At 46.6% G+C, this 18129-nt stretch overlaps 2 protein-coding genes across 5 annotated transcripts in view; both read right to left on the reverse strand.

The window, feature by feature from the left end:
- The window catches only part of LOC122930035 (unconventional myosin-Vb-like), a 185222-nt gene extending 175903 nt beyond the window's left edge, over positions 1-9319 (reverse strand). Inside the window, exon 1 of the mRNA XM_044283448.1 lies at positions 9177-9319. Coding sequence (XP_044139383.1) covers positions 9177-9203 — 27 coding nt within the window. The 5' untranslated portion in view covers positions 9204-9319. The remainder of the gene's footprint in view (positions 1-9176) is intronic.
- Positions 9320-16858: 7539 nt separating this feature from the next.
- Positions 16859-18129, reverse strand: part of CFAP53 (cilia and flagella associated protein 53) — a 147867-nt gene continuing 146596 nt past the window's right edge. For all 4 annotated transcript variants that reach the window (XM_044276331.1, XM_044276332.1, XM_044276330.1 and 1 more), the window contains one exon: positions 16859-17224. In XM_044276331.1, coding sequence (XP_044132266.1) covers positions 16984-17224 — 241 coding nt within the window. In that variant the 3' untranslated portion in view covers positions 16859-16983. The remainder of the gene's footprint in view (positions 17225-18129) is intronic.

Consider the following 18129-nt stretch of genomic DNA (forward strand, 5'->3'; position numbering starts at 1 on the left):
GATAAAACTTACCAGGAAAGGTTAAAGGACCTTAATATGTATAGCTTGGAAGAAAGAAGAGACAGAGGGGATATGATAGAAACTTTTAAATACATAAAGGGAATCAACTCGGTAAAGGAGGAGAGCATATTTAAAAGAAGAAAAAACTACCACAAGAGGACACAGTTTTAAATTAGAGGGGCAAAGGTTTAAAAGTAATATCAGGAAGTATTACTTTACTGAGAGGGTAGTGGATGCATGGAATAGCCTTCCTGCAGAAGTGGTAGCTGCAAATACAGTGAAGGAGTTTAAGCATGCATGGGATAGGCATAAGGCTATCCTTCATATAAGATAGGGCCAGGGACTATTCATAGGATTCAGATATATTGGGCAGACTAGATGGGCCAAATGGTTCTTACCTGCCGACACATTCTATGTTTCTATGTTTCTATGATCCTGGGAGCTGCAACCACGGACACGGCTACGTAAACACACACTGCCATGTCCTTAGCCGCTGTCTCAGAGGAACACAGTCTAATGGAGCTTCCCCTTTAATTAAAGGAAAACACAGGGGGTCTCATTTATCAAAACTGTCTTAGTTGCCCATAGCAACCAATCAGAGCTCAGCTTTCATTTTTTCAGAGCCTTATAGGAAATGAAAGATGAGCTCTAATTGGTTGCTATAGGAAACTAAGGCAGTTTTACTGTTACACACCTCTGATGAATGAGGCCTAGGGACATTTATAAATCTGTCTGATGGGGAAAAAAAAAAGCTGTCTTGTTACCCATAGCAACCAATCACAGCGCAGCTTTTATTTCACATCCTGCTCTGTGATTGGTCACCATAGTCCTACTAGTCACCTGACATTCAGAGCTCTGATGGTTTTCCAGTTACTAGAGAGCAGTGCATGATGGGAAGTTGACAAACACATAGGGGGAGAGACGAGTTATTAAAACTGGTGTAAAGGAAAACTGGCTTATAGCAACCAATCAGATTCCACCTTTCATTTACCAAAGGAGCTTTGAAAAATGAAAGGTGGAAACTGAGTGGCTGCTATGAGCAACTAAGGCAATTTTTCTTTACACCAATTTTGTAAAGCGAAAATGTTAGGTCGCAGGTCTGACAGGAGGGCGGAGCTAAACTGCTGTCTGTTTCCAGGGGCAATAAGCAAAATTCGGTCAGCATCTGTGTACATGAAATTAATGAAAATGTAAGGATATATTCACAAAGCTGCAGTCAAATCTTAGATTTGTGGCCAAGTGCTGTGGTATTTGCCGCAATTTTGCTGAAAAACAGGCTGTTGCATTTTGCAGTACTCCAGCTATAAAATAATATTTGACCACACACACATATTTACCAATGTTTTGATTGGTAAAATCAGGGCATCTAAGCTCCGCCCCTGAGGAACCTGCAGAACTGTCTGGGAACACCCACTTATCGGTTAGGTTTGCATTACCACCGCTCATTTCTGGCACGGGCTGTCTCTAAAAATCAGGGACAGTCCTGGAAAATTCAAGACATTTGTCATCTGCCGATTCCTGTCATGGAGACCTTGCGTGGAGCCACATGACCATATACAACAATGTCCGCACACAGAACTGACACTGTTGACGCCTGGTAGGACGTAGATATTGTTGAATATGCTGATTTATATTTGCACACGGCCTCCATAACAACATCCTGCCCGACAGGAATCATGAGGGGACATGCTTTCATCAGAATGTCTCAGTGGTGTAGACTCAGGGCTTTGGGCCTGTAACTTCAAGTGTTCACATCTCAATTTAGGAACAAGATTTCCTAGAACAGTTTTCACATTTTTAATGAACACTAAATAGTTTTTATTCCTTTGCTTCTTATAGGTCCTCCTTTACAGCAAATAGGGCCTTGAAACGCGTGAAGTGATTTTTCATTTATACCCTATATAATACCTTTCTCATGATTTTTTTAAATTTTATTTAATATATCGAGTATCTTCCTCCACGACCCCATCACTATACCACAGAGCACCTTGAGGTAAATGGTGACACGTTATTACAGGGGAATGTCCAGACCACTAAAGAAGTCAATTGGACAATAATGAATGATGACAGCTCCACCGTAATTAACCTTAGTGTCTGAGACTTCTTAAAAACGAATGAGATACTAGACAGTAACAGATGTCACAGCAGTGGGCATCCCTGTGCGGGGACGTGCACCCTGCTGGATCGGCAGTGCGCTAATGTCACATAAGTGACCGTGATAATGAGGAAGATCGTTCTACTGGCAAAATGAGGCCGAGAAGGTAACTGCTGGGACACAGCTAGACAACTTCTGCACACCAAATCACAAGAAAAAAATGTCGCAAGTTGCTTGCTCCATTTTTAGTAAGGATGTACAACATCATTTTTAATGGGCATCTGTCAGCAGATTTGTACCTATGACACTGGCTGACCTGTTACATGTGCGCTTGGCAGCTGAAGGCATCTGTGTTGGTCCCATGTTCATATGTGTCCTCATTGCTGAGAGAACTGATGTTTTATTATATGCAAATGAGCCTCTAGGAGCAATGGGGGTGTTGCCATTACACCTTGAGGCTCTCTCTGCAATTGCCACACCCTCTGCACTTTGATTGACAGGCCCAGGCTGGATTTCAGACTACGACTACAGGCACACAATGCTCTCAATGATATACTGCATGATAAAAAAAAAAAAAAGCTACAAAACAGGCCCACTTAGTATTTTTTCCATGGCCGCTTTAAAGTTCCCAGTCATCAAGGTGAAGAATGCCTTCCTATAATGAGGCTCATGGCTGATAACAGGGAACAATAAAGTGCATTCAGCAAAATAAGGATCTGCCAGATTTCAGATGCACTGTCTCTTTAAGATCAGTGGCGGACAGCAAGTGTCTGGTCAGAGTCCCAGCCTCCAGGTAATAAATTACCCCAGCATCTTAGCAACCCCAGCCCCTCGGGCAAATCCTCTAGTATTAAAGGGACAGTCACACAAGCTGCACTGCTTTGTGTAAACGTCTAATCAATTACTGTCCGTCAACAAGACGCAACACGGTGATAAAACCTGTTCTGTCGCAAAACCAACTTCCCCAGTCTGAGCACCTCCTCTCCCAGTTAGTAACCAGCAGGGTGCAGGCACAATGCTTCACGGGTCGCAGAGTATATTATCTATGGGCCCTGGCACTTTAATCGAAACCACTTCACTATTTCCGCTTTCACTGCACACACCTGCCGAGCAGCAGCAGCCTCCCACCTCATCCCCGCAGCCTGTGTTGTCACAGGTATCGCAACCCAAGCACATTCTCCACCGATTCCTAGAGGATTCACTGCATATGTACGAGAGGCAGGAGCCAACATGCTTATAATGTACCGTAGTTTACACAGCGGGCAGTATAATAGTAGTTATAATCTTGGACATAGGAGGCAGTATTATAGTAGTTACGGTATATTCTTGTACATAGGAGCAGTATTATAGTAGTTATATTCTTGTACATAGGAGCAGTATTATAGTAGTTATATTTTTATACATAGGAGGCAGTATTATAGTAGTTATATTCTTGTACATAGGAGGCAGTATTATAGTAGTTATATTCTTGTACATAGGAGGCAGTATTATAGTAGTTATATTCTTGTACATAGGAGGCAGTATTATAGTAGTTATATTCTTGTACATAGGAGGCAGTATTATAGTAGTTATATTCTTGTACATAGGAGGCAGTATTATAGTAGTTATATTCTTGTACATAGGAGGCAATATTATAGTAGTTATATTCTTGTACATAGGAGGCAGTATTATAGTAGTTATATTCTTGTACATAGGAGCAGTATTATAGTAGATATATTCTTGTACATAGGGGGCAGTATTATAGCAGTTATACTTTTGTACATGGGGACAGTATTCTAGAAAGCGTATAGAATAGTGTATAGTAGGTATAGAATGGAAAAAAAAAAAAAATTTCAGAAAAGTTTACTACAAATCCACGACATGTGACCATACCATAAAAGCCACGTTCATTAATCCACAATGCTTTCTATCGGTTAATATAACGACATGTTATAAGTGAGGAGATTTAGGCCCCTTTCACACGAGTGAGTTTTCCGCGCGGGTGCAATGCGTGACGTGAACGCATAGCACCCGCACTGAATCCTGACCCATTCATTTCAATGGGTCTGTGTACATGAGCGTTGTTTTTCACGCATCAGTTCTGCGTGAATGGGGCTGCGTGAAAAACGCATTGCATCCGCAAGCAATTGCGGGTGCGATGCGTTTTTCACTGATGGTTGCTAAGAGATGTTGTTTGTAAACCTTCAGTTTTTTATCACGCGCGTGAAAAACGCATTGCACCTGCGCGGAAAAAACTGAACAACTGAACGCAATCGCAGACAAAACTGATTGAACTTGCTTGCAAAATAGTGCGAGTTTCACTGAACGCACCCTGAACGCATCCGGCCTAACAAATCGACTATGCTTTCATCCCCAGACCGCCCCCCGAATATTTGCTGCTAGCTGCTGAGGCCGATGCTCTAACAGAACCTGAGTCAGCAGCATATCGGAAAATGCAGAAACTGAGCTCATTACACTGAATTTTAAATTGAAGCTCCTGGGAAAATATCTTAAGCAGCAATTCCCTAATGCAACAATATTCTTGGAATAGCTCCTGTAAACTACAAGGCTGCTGAGATGGAGGGGAATAAAATCCCCAAAAATCCATCACTGAATTCTTTCAAGCTGCACCGTCAACTCTTAGGCGCTAGTTAGAACACATTACTGCGCCAACGTTCATCTAGAATATCTCAATGCTCCAATCCAGTTGCTCGCCATTCCGTACATGTTCGCTAAAATTAGGAACAAATGTAATATTAGTTTTGCTGTAGAACTAGGTTTTATGTAGATAATATACTTTACATTTCCATTCCTCACTGTTTTCAATATCTCTGTTTTCTGTCAGTGAATGAAGACTTAGTGACCTAGTGTAGCAAACTGTCAGCTGTAATAGGTTTTAGGCCTGGTTTACACATGGCATAAAAAAAAAGACAGAAGCAGCCTACAAATCTGCACTGAAATCTGTATGTGGAGGTCCCCATTCACACAACTGTATTTTTGCTCTTCATTTTTGGCAGGTTGGATGCGGACCCATTCATTTCAACGTGGCTGCAAAAAATGCGTAACTCACACCGTGTGCTGTCCGCATCCGTATGTCTGTTGTGCATTTCCCCCAAAAAAGATAGAACATATCCTATTCTTGTCCATTTTGCGGATAAGAATAGGCATTGTTACAATGGGTCCGCCAAAAAAACAGATGTAACACAACGTCACGCCTATTTTTTGCGGATCAGAGTTTTGCAGACTGCAAAATACATACGGTCGTGTTAATGCACACTTTGCATTCCGATTTTTCTTGTGGATCTTGGTGCGGACAAGGGTACATTTGCTCAACTGTGGTACCGCCGTGCCTGTGTAGTGGACCGCAAACCGATTCACGGTGCGGATCAATTGACTTTAGTGGGTCCGTGATCCGCAAGATACGGTAAAAGATAGGATATGTCCTATCTTTTGCGGCACAGAGATGATGCGGATAAGGGTACAAGATCATGATCATGGTGCCACCAGTGGCCATGATTTGCGGACCCGCGAATGTACCTTAAAGCCGAAATTTTCCACTGCAATGGAAGAAATCCACAATCCCTAGAATCTGCCATGCATTTTATTATATATATTTTTTTGCACTGTACAGAAATTTAGATCAGTAAAACCCTATTCACCTCCATTGTACCTACAGTATATGCTATAAGTGATCTAAGAAGCCAGCCTTAGGCCTCTTACACACGAACGTGTGCTGCCTGTGCTGTGGACCGCAAATTGCAGTCCGCCACCGACCCAGGGCCAGCCGCATGCGGATCACGACCCCATTCACATGAATGGGGTCCGCATTCCGTCTGTTCCGCAAAAAGGTAGGACAAGTTCTATCCTTTTGCGGAACAGAAGCACGGAACGGAACCCCACGAAAGCACTCCGTAGTTCTTCCGTTCCGTGGTTCCGTTCAGCGCCGCATCTCCAGATTTGCGGACCCATTCAAGTGATGCAAAATGCACACGGCCGCTGTCCCGTGTATGGCGGACCCGCAGTATGCGGGTCGCAGTATGGTCACGGGGGACACACGGTCGTGTGCAAGAGGCCTTAGGCCTACACAGGTTCCCAGCCTCTGGATGTAAACAATGAATGCTTTCATTCACAGACAGCAAGCAAAATTCTTGAAAGTTGGGGAGGAATGAAAACTCAAAAGGGGGTAATTTATGAAACTGTCTAAAGAAAATGCCATCTTTGTTGCCCATGGCAACCAATCACAGTGCAGCTTTCATTTTATAGTCTGCTGCTAAAAAGTGAAAGCTGCGCTGTGATTGGTTGCTATGGGAGACAAAGATGCTTTTCCTTTCAGGCAATTGCGTAGAAAACTACTTCTAATTCATTGATATATTCGGAAAACCGACTCCAAAACTGTACTTTCATTGACATCTTGTAAATCCACAGCAGATGTGAATCCAACTGTTCTATTACGACTATTAACAACCATAATTATTTTGTAATCTCATTTCCAAGAAAAACATGGTGCAATCTACGATTACAGGTGAGACGGGATTGAAAAGGAAATCGCCATTTTTTAAAAAAGTGAAAATATATCATAGAATCGGATGAAAAGCTGATGCAGAGGAAAAATGGAGGGGCTGCCCATGGCAACCAATCAGGGCACTGCTTTCATTTCTATGAGGGCCTTAAAAAAATGGGAGCTGGAATCTGATTGGCTGCTATGGGTAACTGCTTATTATTCCATTAGTTTGGGTAAATTACCCTCATGATTTCAATTTAAAGGGTTTGTACACATTTATCACGCCGCGTTCACAAGAACGCCGATGAACGACGACCACAAAAACCGGACGCCCAGCAGTTGTATCGAACGCAGTGTTGTCCATGAGATCACGGACAGCTGTATAGCGTAATACTGCAGAGTAGTCGCTGGGTATACTGGGCAGGTCACCCAGATAAATAAGGGCACATGGTGAAGCAAGACAGGGCTCAATAATAAAGAAACGCATTTCAGCCAAAAAGCGAAAAAAACTCCTAGTGTTGTGAAACTACAACTCCCAGCATGTAGGCTGTCAGGGCAGGACCAGCTGGGAGTTGTAGTTTGGGATCCGCAGCTTATGGATTACTGGTCAAGACAGACAGGTGACAGCAGGATAAAGGTATTCAAATCAGTGCAAGTCACTTCCTGGCTGCCATCGACAGGACAAAGGTCCATCCTGTCACACACAAGTCACCCCAAAACAGACAGGTGACATGCACGAGTGACCCCAGTATACACTGGTGACATGTATGACTGACCCCAGTATACACTGGTGACATGCACGAGTGACCCCAGCATACACTGGTGACATGTATGACTGACCCCAGTACAGAAGGCTGACATGTACAAGCGAATTACACATATGTGAACCCAATATAAGCAGGTTATAAATACGAGTCCAGTTTAGACAGTGACATATGTAGGTGACCCCCCAGTATAGACAGGTGACACATGAGGGATCCCTATATAGACAGGTGACATGTATGACTGACCCCAGTATTAAAAGTCCACATGTACAGGTGATCCCAATACAGACAGGTAACAGTGAGTGACCCCCAATATAGGCAGGTGACAAATGTAGGTGGCTTCAGTGACGTATGTAAGTGACACCAATATAAACAGGTGACACTAATGAGCCCAGTATAGACAGGTGACATGTACCAGTGACAGAAATATATAGGTGACACATATAATACACATACATCACTCATTACTATACAGTGTCAGTATGCCAGTGTACCCAGCACTATACCACCAGCACAGCCAGTGTACCCAGCACTATACCACCAGCACAGCCAGTGTACCCAGCACTATACCACCAGCACAGCCAGTGTACCCAGCACTATACCACCAGCACAGCCAGTGTACCCAGCACTATACCACCAGCACAGCCAGTGTACCCAGCACTATACCACCAGCACAGCCAGTGTACCCAGCACTATACCACCAGCACAGCCAGTGTACCCAGCACTATACCACCAGCACAGCCAGTGTACCCAGCACTATACCACCAGCACAGCCAGTGTACCCAGCACTATACCACCAGCACAGCCAGTGTACCCAGCACTATATCACCAGCACAGCCAGTGTACCCAGCACTATATCACCAGCACAGCCAGTGTACCCAGCACTATACCACCAGCACAGCCAGTGTACCCAGCACTATACCACCAGCACAGCCAGTGTACCCAGCACTATACCACCAGCAACAGCCAGTGTACCCAGCACTATACCACCAGCACAGCCAGTGTACCCAGCACTATACCACCAGCACAGCCAGTGTACCCAGCACTATACCACCAGCACAGCCAGAGTACCCAGCACTATATCACCAGCACAGCCAGTGTACCCAGCACTATACCACCAGCACAGCCAGTGTACCAGCACTATACCACCAGCACAGCCAGTGTACCCAGCACTATATCACCAGCACAGCCAGTGTACCCAGCACTATATCACCAGCACAGCCAGTGTACCCAGCACTATATCACCAGCACAGCCAGTGTACCCAGCACTATACAACCAGTACAGCCAGTGTACCCAGCACTATATCACCAGTACAGTGTGCCCAGCACTATATCACCAGTACAGTGTACCCAGCACTATACCAGCCAGTGTACCCAGCACTATATCACCAGTACAGCCAGTGTACCCAGCACTATACCACCAGCACAGCCAGTGTACCCAGCACTATATCACCAGCACAGCCAGTGTACCCAGCACTATATCACCAGCACAGCCAGTGTACCCAGCACTATACAACCAGTACAGCCAGTGTACCCAGCACTATATCACCAGTACAGTGTGCCCAGCACTATATCACCAGTACAGCCAGTGTACCCAGCACTATACCACCAGTACAGCCAGTGTACCCAGCACTATATCACCAGTACAGCCAGTGTACCCAGCACTATATCACCAGTACAGCCAGTGTACCCAGCACTATATCACCAGTACAGCCAGTGTACCCAGCACTATATCACCAGTACAGACTGCCTCCGGCGCTCTCTCTCTTCCCAGTACAGCCAGTATATACCCGGCGCTGTGTCCACTGGACATAAAGTTGCGGCACTGAGGACTCACCCGGGAGTAGAGCTCGTACACGGACATGCTGGCTCCGGGCGCAGATCACAGGGCGCTCTCCATGGGGTGATCGGGGCTCCGCCGCTACCGGCGACCTTTACCTCCCAGACCCGGCAGTGAGTAATTCCCGTCCCCGGGCTCCTGCCGCCTCCTCCTGCCACTGACTCCACCTCATGCCGCTCCCTGCACAGGTGTGGGAGGAGGGCGGCTCTCACTGCTCACTACTGCTGGAACCGCACTGCACAGTACACACACTGCACACAACTGCTGGAACCGCACTGCACACAACTGCTGGAACCGCACTGCACACAACTGCTGAAGCCGCACTGCACAGTACACACACTACTGCCGGAGCCGCACTGCACAGTACACACACTACTGCCGGAGCCGCACTGCACAGTACACACACTGCACACAACTGCTGGAACCGCACTGCACAGTACACACACTGCACACAACTGCTGCTGGAACCGCACTGCACAGTACACACACTGCACACAACTGCTGCTGGAACCGCACTGCACAGTACACACACTGCACTCACTACTGCTGGAGCCGCACTGCACAGTACACACACTGCACTACTGCTGGAGCCGCACTGCACAGTACACACTACTGCTGGAACCGCACTGCACAGTACACACAACTGCTGGAACCGCACTGCACACAACTGCGGGAACTGCACTGCACAGTACACACACTGCACACTACTGCTGGAACCGCACTGCACAGTGCACACAACTGCTGGAACTGAACTGCACTGCACACTACACACAGTGCACACAACTGCTGGAGCCGCACTGCACACTACACACAACTGCTGGAACTGCACTGCACACAACTGCTGGAACTGCACTGCACACTACACACAGTGCACACAACTGCTGGAGCCGCACTGCACACTACACACAACTGCTGGAACTGCACTGCGCACAACTGCTGGAGCCACAGTGCACTGGAACCACACTGCACACTACACACAACCGCTGGAGCCGCATTGCAGAGTACACACAACTGCTGGAGCCGCACTGCACTGGAACCGCACTGCACACAACTGCTGGAACCACACTACATACACAACACACTGTAATCACACTGCACATGACACACACTACAACACACATAACTACATGAACCACACTGCATACAACACCCAGTGAACACAACTACTGGAACCGCACTGTATAGAATACACTGTAACCACACTGCATACAACACGCTGTAATTACTGCACACAACACATAGAAACACTTTAATCACACTGTATACAACACACTGCACTGCATAGAACACACTGTAACCATACAGCACACTGTAATCACTCCAATCGGCACCCTGCATGCAATGCACAACCACTGTCAGCACACTGCACAGAATAAACATCTGCTCTGATCACCCTGCACTGCAGACACACCTCCTGTAATCTGACTGCACTGCATACACATCTGCTCTAATCACACTGTGCTGCTTATAAAACTGTAGTAATCACACTTCACTTCACAAGACACTGCACTTGATACAAAATACACTGCAATGACACGTCACTTAGGCCTTATTCACACAGTGCGGTTTAATTGCGACTGCGGTAAAATAAAAGCAAATGTTTATTTAGTGGTAAATGTAGCAATAAATTGATGCGGATCTTCTGCACATTGACCTGTACCTCTGTGCAGATGGCCTTAGGGAGCAGCCACACAGGATGGGTTGTCCACAGTGGAATTTCCACTGCAGATTTTGGCCTCATGCACACAACCGTTGTGTTTTGCAGTCCGCAAATTGCGGATCCGCAAAACACAGATGGCGTCCGTGTGCGTTCCGCAATTTGCGGAACAGCACGGACAGCCATTGATACAACTGCCTATTCTTGTCCGCAAAACGGCCAAGAATAGGACAGGTTATATTTTTTCTTGCGGACCACGGAGCGGAGCAACGGATGCGGACAGCACATTAAGTGCTGTCTGCATCTTTTGCGGCCACATTGAAGTGAATGGGTCCGCATCCAAGCTGCAAAAACTGCGACTCGGATGTGGACCAAAACAACGGTCGTGTGCATGAGATCTTCTTACTGAACCTACGGCAAAATCTGCATTTTTGTTGCGCCTTTTGCCTATAACGGTTGAAATCCATGGTGGAGGTGAATTGACTTGCTGTGGATTTAAATTCCGCAACACAGGTCCGTTTACGCGGCAGATTTTTTTCGCTGCACGTGGATGAGAAATCTTAAAATCTCGTCCACTTTGTGGGTCCTGTAAATGTCTGTTCTAGCAATGAGTGGGGTCCCAGCCACCGGACCCCACTGAGCTAACATTTATAACCAGTCCAGTGGATTATAATCAAAGCTTGTGGCTGGAATGCGCTTCTTGCTCCCTCTAGTGTCTGATTTGGTAAATTACCACTAATCCTAAAATAATCAGTTTACGGAAAAGTGCAGTAACTTAAAGGGAACCTGTCACCGGGATTTTGTGTATAGAGCTGAGGACATGGGCTGCTAGATCGCCGCTAGCACATCCGCAATACCCGTTCCCCATAGCTCTGTCTGCTTTTATTGGGGGGAAAAAAACCGATTTGATACATATGCAAATGAACCCGAGATGAGTCCTGTCCCTGACTCATCTCACATACAGATAAAGAAGAAAATCCACAGCACTCCTCAGTTCTGGTGAATAAGCTGGTTACTTTATTGGTAACAGCAGCATTGGAATAGCAACGTTTCAACCATCTCTGGTCTTTGTCATAGCTTGACAAAGACCAGAGATGGTTGAAACGTTGCTATTCCAATGCTGCTGTTACCAATAAAGTAACCAGCTTATTCACCAGAACTGAGGAGTGCTGTGGATTTTCTTCTTTATTTGTACACTTATGGGACCCCTAGCCAGGATCCTGATCTGCGAGCACCAACCTATCCAGGTTTCTATTGGCAACTGTCACTATATTGGGGCCTGGAGTGCTGCTTAACCCTCTTTTTTTTTTTTTTTATCTCACATACAGGACACATCTCGGGTTTTTTTTACACAATAAAAGCACACAGAGCTATGGGGACTGGGTATTGCGGATGTGCTAGCGGCGATCTAGCAGCCCATGTCCTCAGCTCTATACACAAAATCCCGGTGACAGGTTCCCTTTAACCCCTTAATTTTGGGTCAGCTGTAACCTGAGGGTTTGTTGTTTGTCGGGTGAGATGTATTGTTATGGCATCACAGTAGGATACTTATAACTTTTGTTAGATTTTTTTTTTTATTCTTTTATTTTTTGGGGTATTGTTTTACTGCGTTCACCTATGGCACGCTACCTATTTTTATTTTTTTTTACAGGTCACGATCATCTTGATAATATTAATTTAATATATGTTTCTCGTGTTAATGACTTTTGCACAGTTTTTGTTGCCACATTCTGACGAGGCGCCATTTTGGGGGATATATGACTTTAGTAGTGGCAATTCTGCCATTTTTTTTTTTTAGTTAATATTTGCGGTATAAATCACATGATATGATTTTATAGGTTGTGTCATTACGAATGTGGCAAGACGAAATATGTGCATAAAAAAAAAAAAATTGGCCATTTTTTCATAATTAAAGGGAACCCATAACTTGCCAGTATATAGTTGGGGTTTAACTTTCTACCGATGACCTTGTGAAACCCCGGCCATTACAGGACCTGGAATTCAGAGTTTACTGGAGACAAGCCTCATCGCCACAGCACTGGGCACATATGAAGCCGAGGATGGTACAGCATGCTTCATTGCGCAGAATAAAACCCCTTAAAGGGGTTGTGTCACTTCAGCAAATAGCATTTATCATGTAGATCAAGTTAATACAGGACACTTACTAATGTATTGTGATTGTCCATATTGCCTCCTTTGCTGGCTGTATTCATTTTTGCATCACATTATACACTGATTGTTTCCTTGGTCACGACCACCCTGCAATCCAGCAGTGGTGGCCGTGCTTGCACACTATAAGAAAAAGCACCAGCCTATGTGCGCTCCCACGGTCCCATCCACCAGAGAGACCACAACTTTCTCCTATATTGTGCAAGCACGACCAACGCTGATGGATTGTAGGGTGGTCGTGACCAGGGAAATGAGAAGTGTATAATGTGATTGAAAAATGAATCCAGTCAGCAAAGGAAGCAATATGGGTAATGCCAATACATTAGTAAGTGTCTTGTATTAACTTTCTCTACATGATAAATGCTATTTTCTAAGTGACACACCCCTTTAAGGGCCACCATACAAAGGTATATTAGCAGTCATGAAAAGGTTAAAGGGGCTCAGTTAGCGCTCGTTCACATGAACATACATTTGCGGATCCGCAATACACGGGCACCGTTCCGCCGCCATTCCACTTCACGGATGCGGACCTATTGAAATGAATCTGGAGATGCGGAATGGAACACTATGGAGGGCTTTCTGGGGTTCTGTGCTTCCGCCCTGCAAAAAGATAGAATTTGCTCTTTCTTTTTGCGGAACGGAAGCGAATGGGTCTGCGATCCCCATGCGCCTGCCCCACGGATGGTGCCTGTGCGTTGCGGACCACAATTTGCGGTCCACAGCAGGGGCTACACATTTGTGTGAACGAGCCCTTATGAAGAGAACTCCAGTCCATATGCCCTATTAGGGAACATACACATGGGCGAACTGGCCATAAACTCTACAGGGAAATTTCCCAGTGGGCTGATGCCCAGGGGGTCGCCCGAGCCCATGCCGCGTCCCCTGGCTTGGTACATAACGAACTGATGCTCTCAGTATTTATTACCAGGTACTTCTATGCAGCTGTCCTCCTGTATTCAGCTGCATCACTGCCCTCAGTATGGTGATAGGGCAGTATTTTTTTCTGCACTGTGGTATATGGTTTTGCTGAGGCGGTATTTTGTGCTGCGCTATGGTATCTGCAGGCCCTGTCTACTTCTGTTTGTGTTGCCCTGCCTTCTGTTAATTTGGACTCGCCTACAACACGGGGCCACTTTTAGATCCCTGTCCGCCCCTGAATATACATGTCATAGAGTCCCCACTCGGGGCTCAGCTGCAACTCGGGCTCCGGAGAATGGAACGTGGGGATAAAAACTTGTCCAGCGAGTAGGAGAAAAGTAGATCCAATCAAGCACAAAAGTTACAATAAAAATTCAGAGCTCGGAACACAACTGGCATCATTGCCGTGCGCTGGAAACGTGGAAGCGGCTTCCGATTTTTTTTTGCTACTTACTTTTGAACCACAACTTTTATGCTCTGTCGGAAATACCGATTGGATCTCCTTTTGCCCTGCGCACTGGACAAGTCCCCCCCCCCCCCCCTCTATGAACCCGAACATTGGCCCCCGTTTTCTGGCCAGGCTCGAGCCGTCTATGGTCATTCATATAAATGGCCATCACGTAATACTACATTTCCCCTGCAATTTTGCTATTGTTTGGAGGTTACATATCAGCAGCGCGTCATCTTTTCAGGTCATGCCTGAGCACATTAACACCCAATCGGAGCTCAGTTTTTATTGCTCCGTAAAATGCACCAAAATGATGGCTGACTGTGCACAACGGCGGGAGAAATGCGAATGAAGGATGCGACCGACAAAATAAGATCGTAATGTTTCTTTGCATGATAAATCTCAGAAATGAACATACAACCAGTCATGTGAATGAGGTGAGGGATGAGTCTTTTTCAGTTTAACCCATTCCACCTTTTTTTTTTATTTTTATTAAATAATATATTTCCTCTGGAAAGCCCTTTTAAAGCCCATCTGTCAGCAGATTTGTCCCTATGACACCGCCTGACCTGTTACATGTGCGCTTGGCAGCTGAAGACATCTGTGTTGGTCCCATGTACAAGTGTGTCCGCATTGCTGAGAAAAATGAAGGTTTAATATATGCAAATGAGGCTCTGGGAGCAACAGGGGCGTTACCATTACACCTAGAGGTTCCGCACTCTGTGCAACTGCTGCGCCCTTTCAACTTTGATTCACAGGCAGTAGAAACGTGTTCATGCTTGGACCTGACTTCTCCTAAAGTCTCGTGCTGCGCAGTGCACTTCAGTATCTGGCACAGACGTGCCGGCAGTTCTCTTTTGTACTGCGAGCCTCTTTCCTGTACTGCACCTGCGGCAGATACGGAAGTGCACTGCGCTACGTCTACACGACGACATTTGTCTTGCGACAAATAGGGCACAACTACACTGCAACATTTGTAGCGCGACATTTTGTTGCACTAATGTCGCGAGACAATTTTTATAATGGCAGTCTATGGTGTCGCGCTGCAACATGCTGCGACTGCGACGCAACAGTCGCAGAAAAATCCATCTTGAATGTATTTTCTGCGACTGTTGCGTCACAGTCGCAGCATGTTGCAGTGCGACACCATAGACTGCCATTATAAAAATTGTCGCGCGACATTAGTGCAACAAAATGTCGCGCGACAAATGTCGTCGTGTAGACGTAGCCTTAAAGGGAACCTGTCACCCAAAAATCGCCTATTAAGCTGTTTACAGTACCTTATAGTGCTGTATAGTCGTTTCCTGATGCACTTTTTGTTAGTTTTGCAGCATGTATGCTCAGTCAGAAATCGATGTTATATTCAGCTGCTGCCCCGTGCTTCAAGTCAGGCTTGAAGTCACGGGGGCAGCGGCCTCGGCGTCTTACATGGCCCTCTCCCCGCCCCCTGCCTCTGTGACTGACAGCCGAAATCCGATTCCGGGACCGCGCTCAACGGCCGCATGCGCAGTAAAGGGCGGCAGGAGTGCGGTCCCGGCTGCCGCGCGTACTACGCGCCGTCTTACTTTCGCCGCACTGCGCATGCGCCCGACATCCTGTATCAAACGCGCCCGCGCCCAGATGCCGGGCGCGGGCGCGTTTGATACAGGATGTCGGGCGCATGCGCAGTGCGGCGAAAGTAAGACGGCGCGTAGTACGCGCGGCAGCCGGGACCGCACTCCTGCCGCCCTTTACTGCGCATGCGGCCGTTGAGCGCGGTCCCGGAATCGGATTTCGGCTGTCAGTCACAGAGGCAGGGGGCGGGGAGAGGGCCATGTAAGACGCCGAGGCCGCTGCCCCCGTGACTTCAAGCCTGACTTGAAGCACGGGGCAGCAGCTGAATATAACATCGATTTCTGACTGAGCATACATGCTGCAAAACTAACAAAAAGTGCATCAGGAAACGACTATACAGCACTATAAGGTACTGTAAACAGCTTAATAGGCGATTTTTGGGTGACAGGTTCCCTTTAAAGAAGTCAGGACCAGGCGTGATCACGTTTACACTGTCTGGCCCTTTTAATCAACGTGCAGAGGACGCGTCAGTTGCAGAGCGAGCAGAGCCTTTAGGTGTAATGGTAACGCCCCCGTTGCTCCTAGAGGCTCATTTGCATATAATAAAACATCAGTTTTCTCAGCAATGCGGACACATGTGAACTTGGGACCAACACACATGTCTTCAGCTGCCAAGCGCACATGTAACAGGTCAGCCGGTGTCATAGGGACAAATCTGCTGTCAGATGCCCTTTAGTAAACCTGTGCGTGGAATCCACTGCGTGAAATAGTGCCAAGCCCCGTTCCGGACTGCAGAGACCCAAAGCATTAACATGATTGATAGTGCTCTTTGCCTCTCTGACCTTTTTTACTATAAAATCACAGTGACAACTTTGTAGTAAAAAGATCACAGAGATGCAAAGAGCATTATCAATCATGTTACTGCTCCGAGTCTCTGCTGTCCGGAACGGGGCTTGGCTCTCTTTCACGCAGCAGATTACCCACACGGCATCCGCTCGTGTGAAAGAGCCCTTAGGCTGCGTGGGATCTGCTGCTGGTTATGGACAACGAGTGGGGGGTCATTGAGGTAACCAGTCTTTGGGGCTGGAGATCCGTGTCCTCCTCAGGGGATGAACATGCTCCTTCCGGACATAAGGTCTAGAGAGGATATCCCGCAGCTTCTGCTGGTAGGACTTCTCGGCTTCTAGTCCGGCGACATATTCTCTCCGTTCCTCCTCTTTTTCAGCCTCCCGCTGTAGCTGATGATAAGCTACCTGAGAGAGAAGTTCCTGCTGATACTGCTTGCCAGTCTTCATGTTCCTGTGGAGAAAGTCATAAATTCCTTATGAGATATTCAGTGTGATTTGGAAGAATATGACCTCAATGCCAATCAGCTGCTGGCCAAGGTTAAACGTTCATATTGAGGTCCAGCAGCTTTGAAGGAGCTCTCCCTCTATACAGTATCTAAAGCCGATTTATGCCGCAGTTAAAGGGGTTGTCCAGCCAGGCAAAAAAAAAAAAAGATGTAATACACAATTTAGCAATCTCCCGCTGCTCACGTAATGATTCTTTCCAAGTCTCCAGACGGTCTCTACATCCTGGTCCCTCTCGACATGGGAAATGTCACTGCTCAGCCAATCATTGGCTACAGAAGTAACCCTCCTCAGGGCTCGTTCACACCACCGTTGGTGTCCCGTTCCCGTATTGCGGACTGCATTTGCGGATCCGCAATACACAGACACCATTGTCATTACGCAAGCACGATGCGGACCTATTCATGTCAATGGGTCCGCAAATCCGGAGATGCGGAACGGAAGCACTACGGAGTGCTTTCTGGGGTTCCATTTCATGCCTCCGCACCGCAAAAAAGATAGAGCATGTTCTATCTTTTTGCGGAACGGAGGGATCGCGGACCCATTCAAGTGAATGGGTCTGCGATCCCCATGTGCCTGCCCCACGGAAGGTGCCCGTGCATTGCGGACCGCAATTTTCAGTTCACAGCACAGGCACGGGGCACCAACGGTCGTGTGAACGAGCCCTCAGACGATGGTCGGCTTGGCAGTCACAATTCTGTGAGAGGGACCAAAAAGTAGGGAATGGCAGAGGGCCTGGAAATCATAGGAACAGGAGCAGTGGGAGAATAGTACTTTTGTATTTGACTTTTTTATGCGATTTTACCCCTTTATGTAATTTTGTATTACCAGTAGGACAACCCCTTTAAGGGG

The sequence above is a fragment of the Bufo gargarizans genome, chromosome 1 (assembly GCF_014858855.1).
Source record: "Bufo gargarizans isolate SCDJY-AF-19 chromosome 1, ASM1485885v1, whole genome shotgun sequence".
Taxonomy (NCBI): Eukaryota; Metazoa; Chordata; class Amphibia; order Anura; family Bufonidae; genus Bufo; species Bufo gargarizans.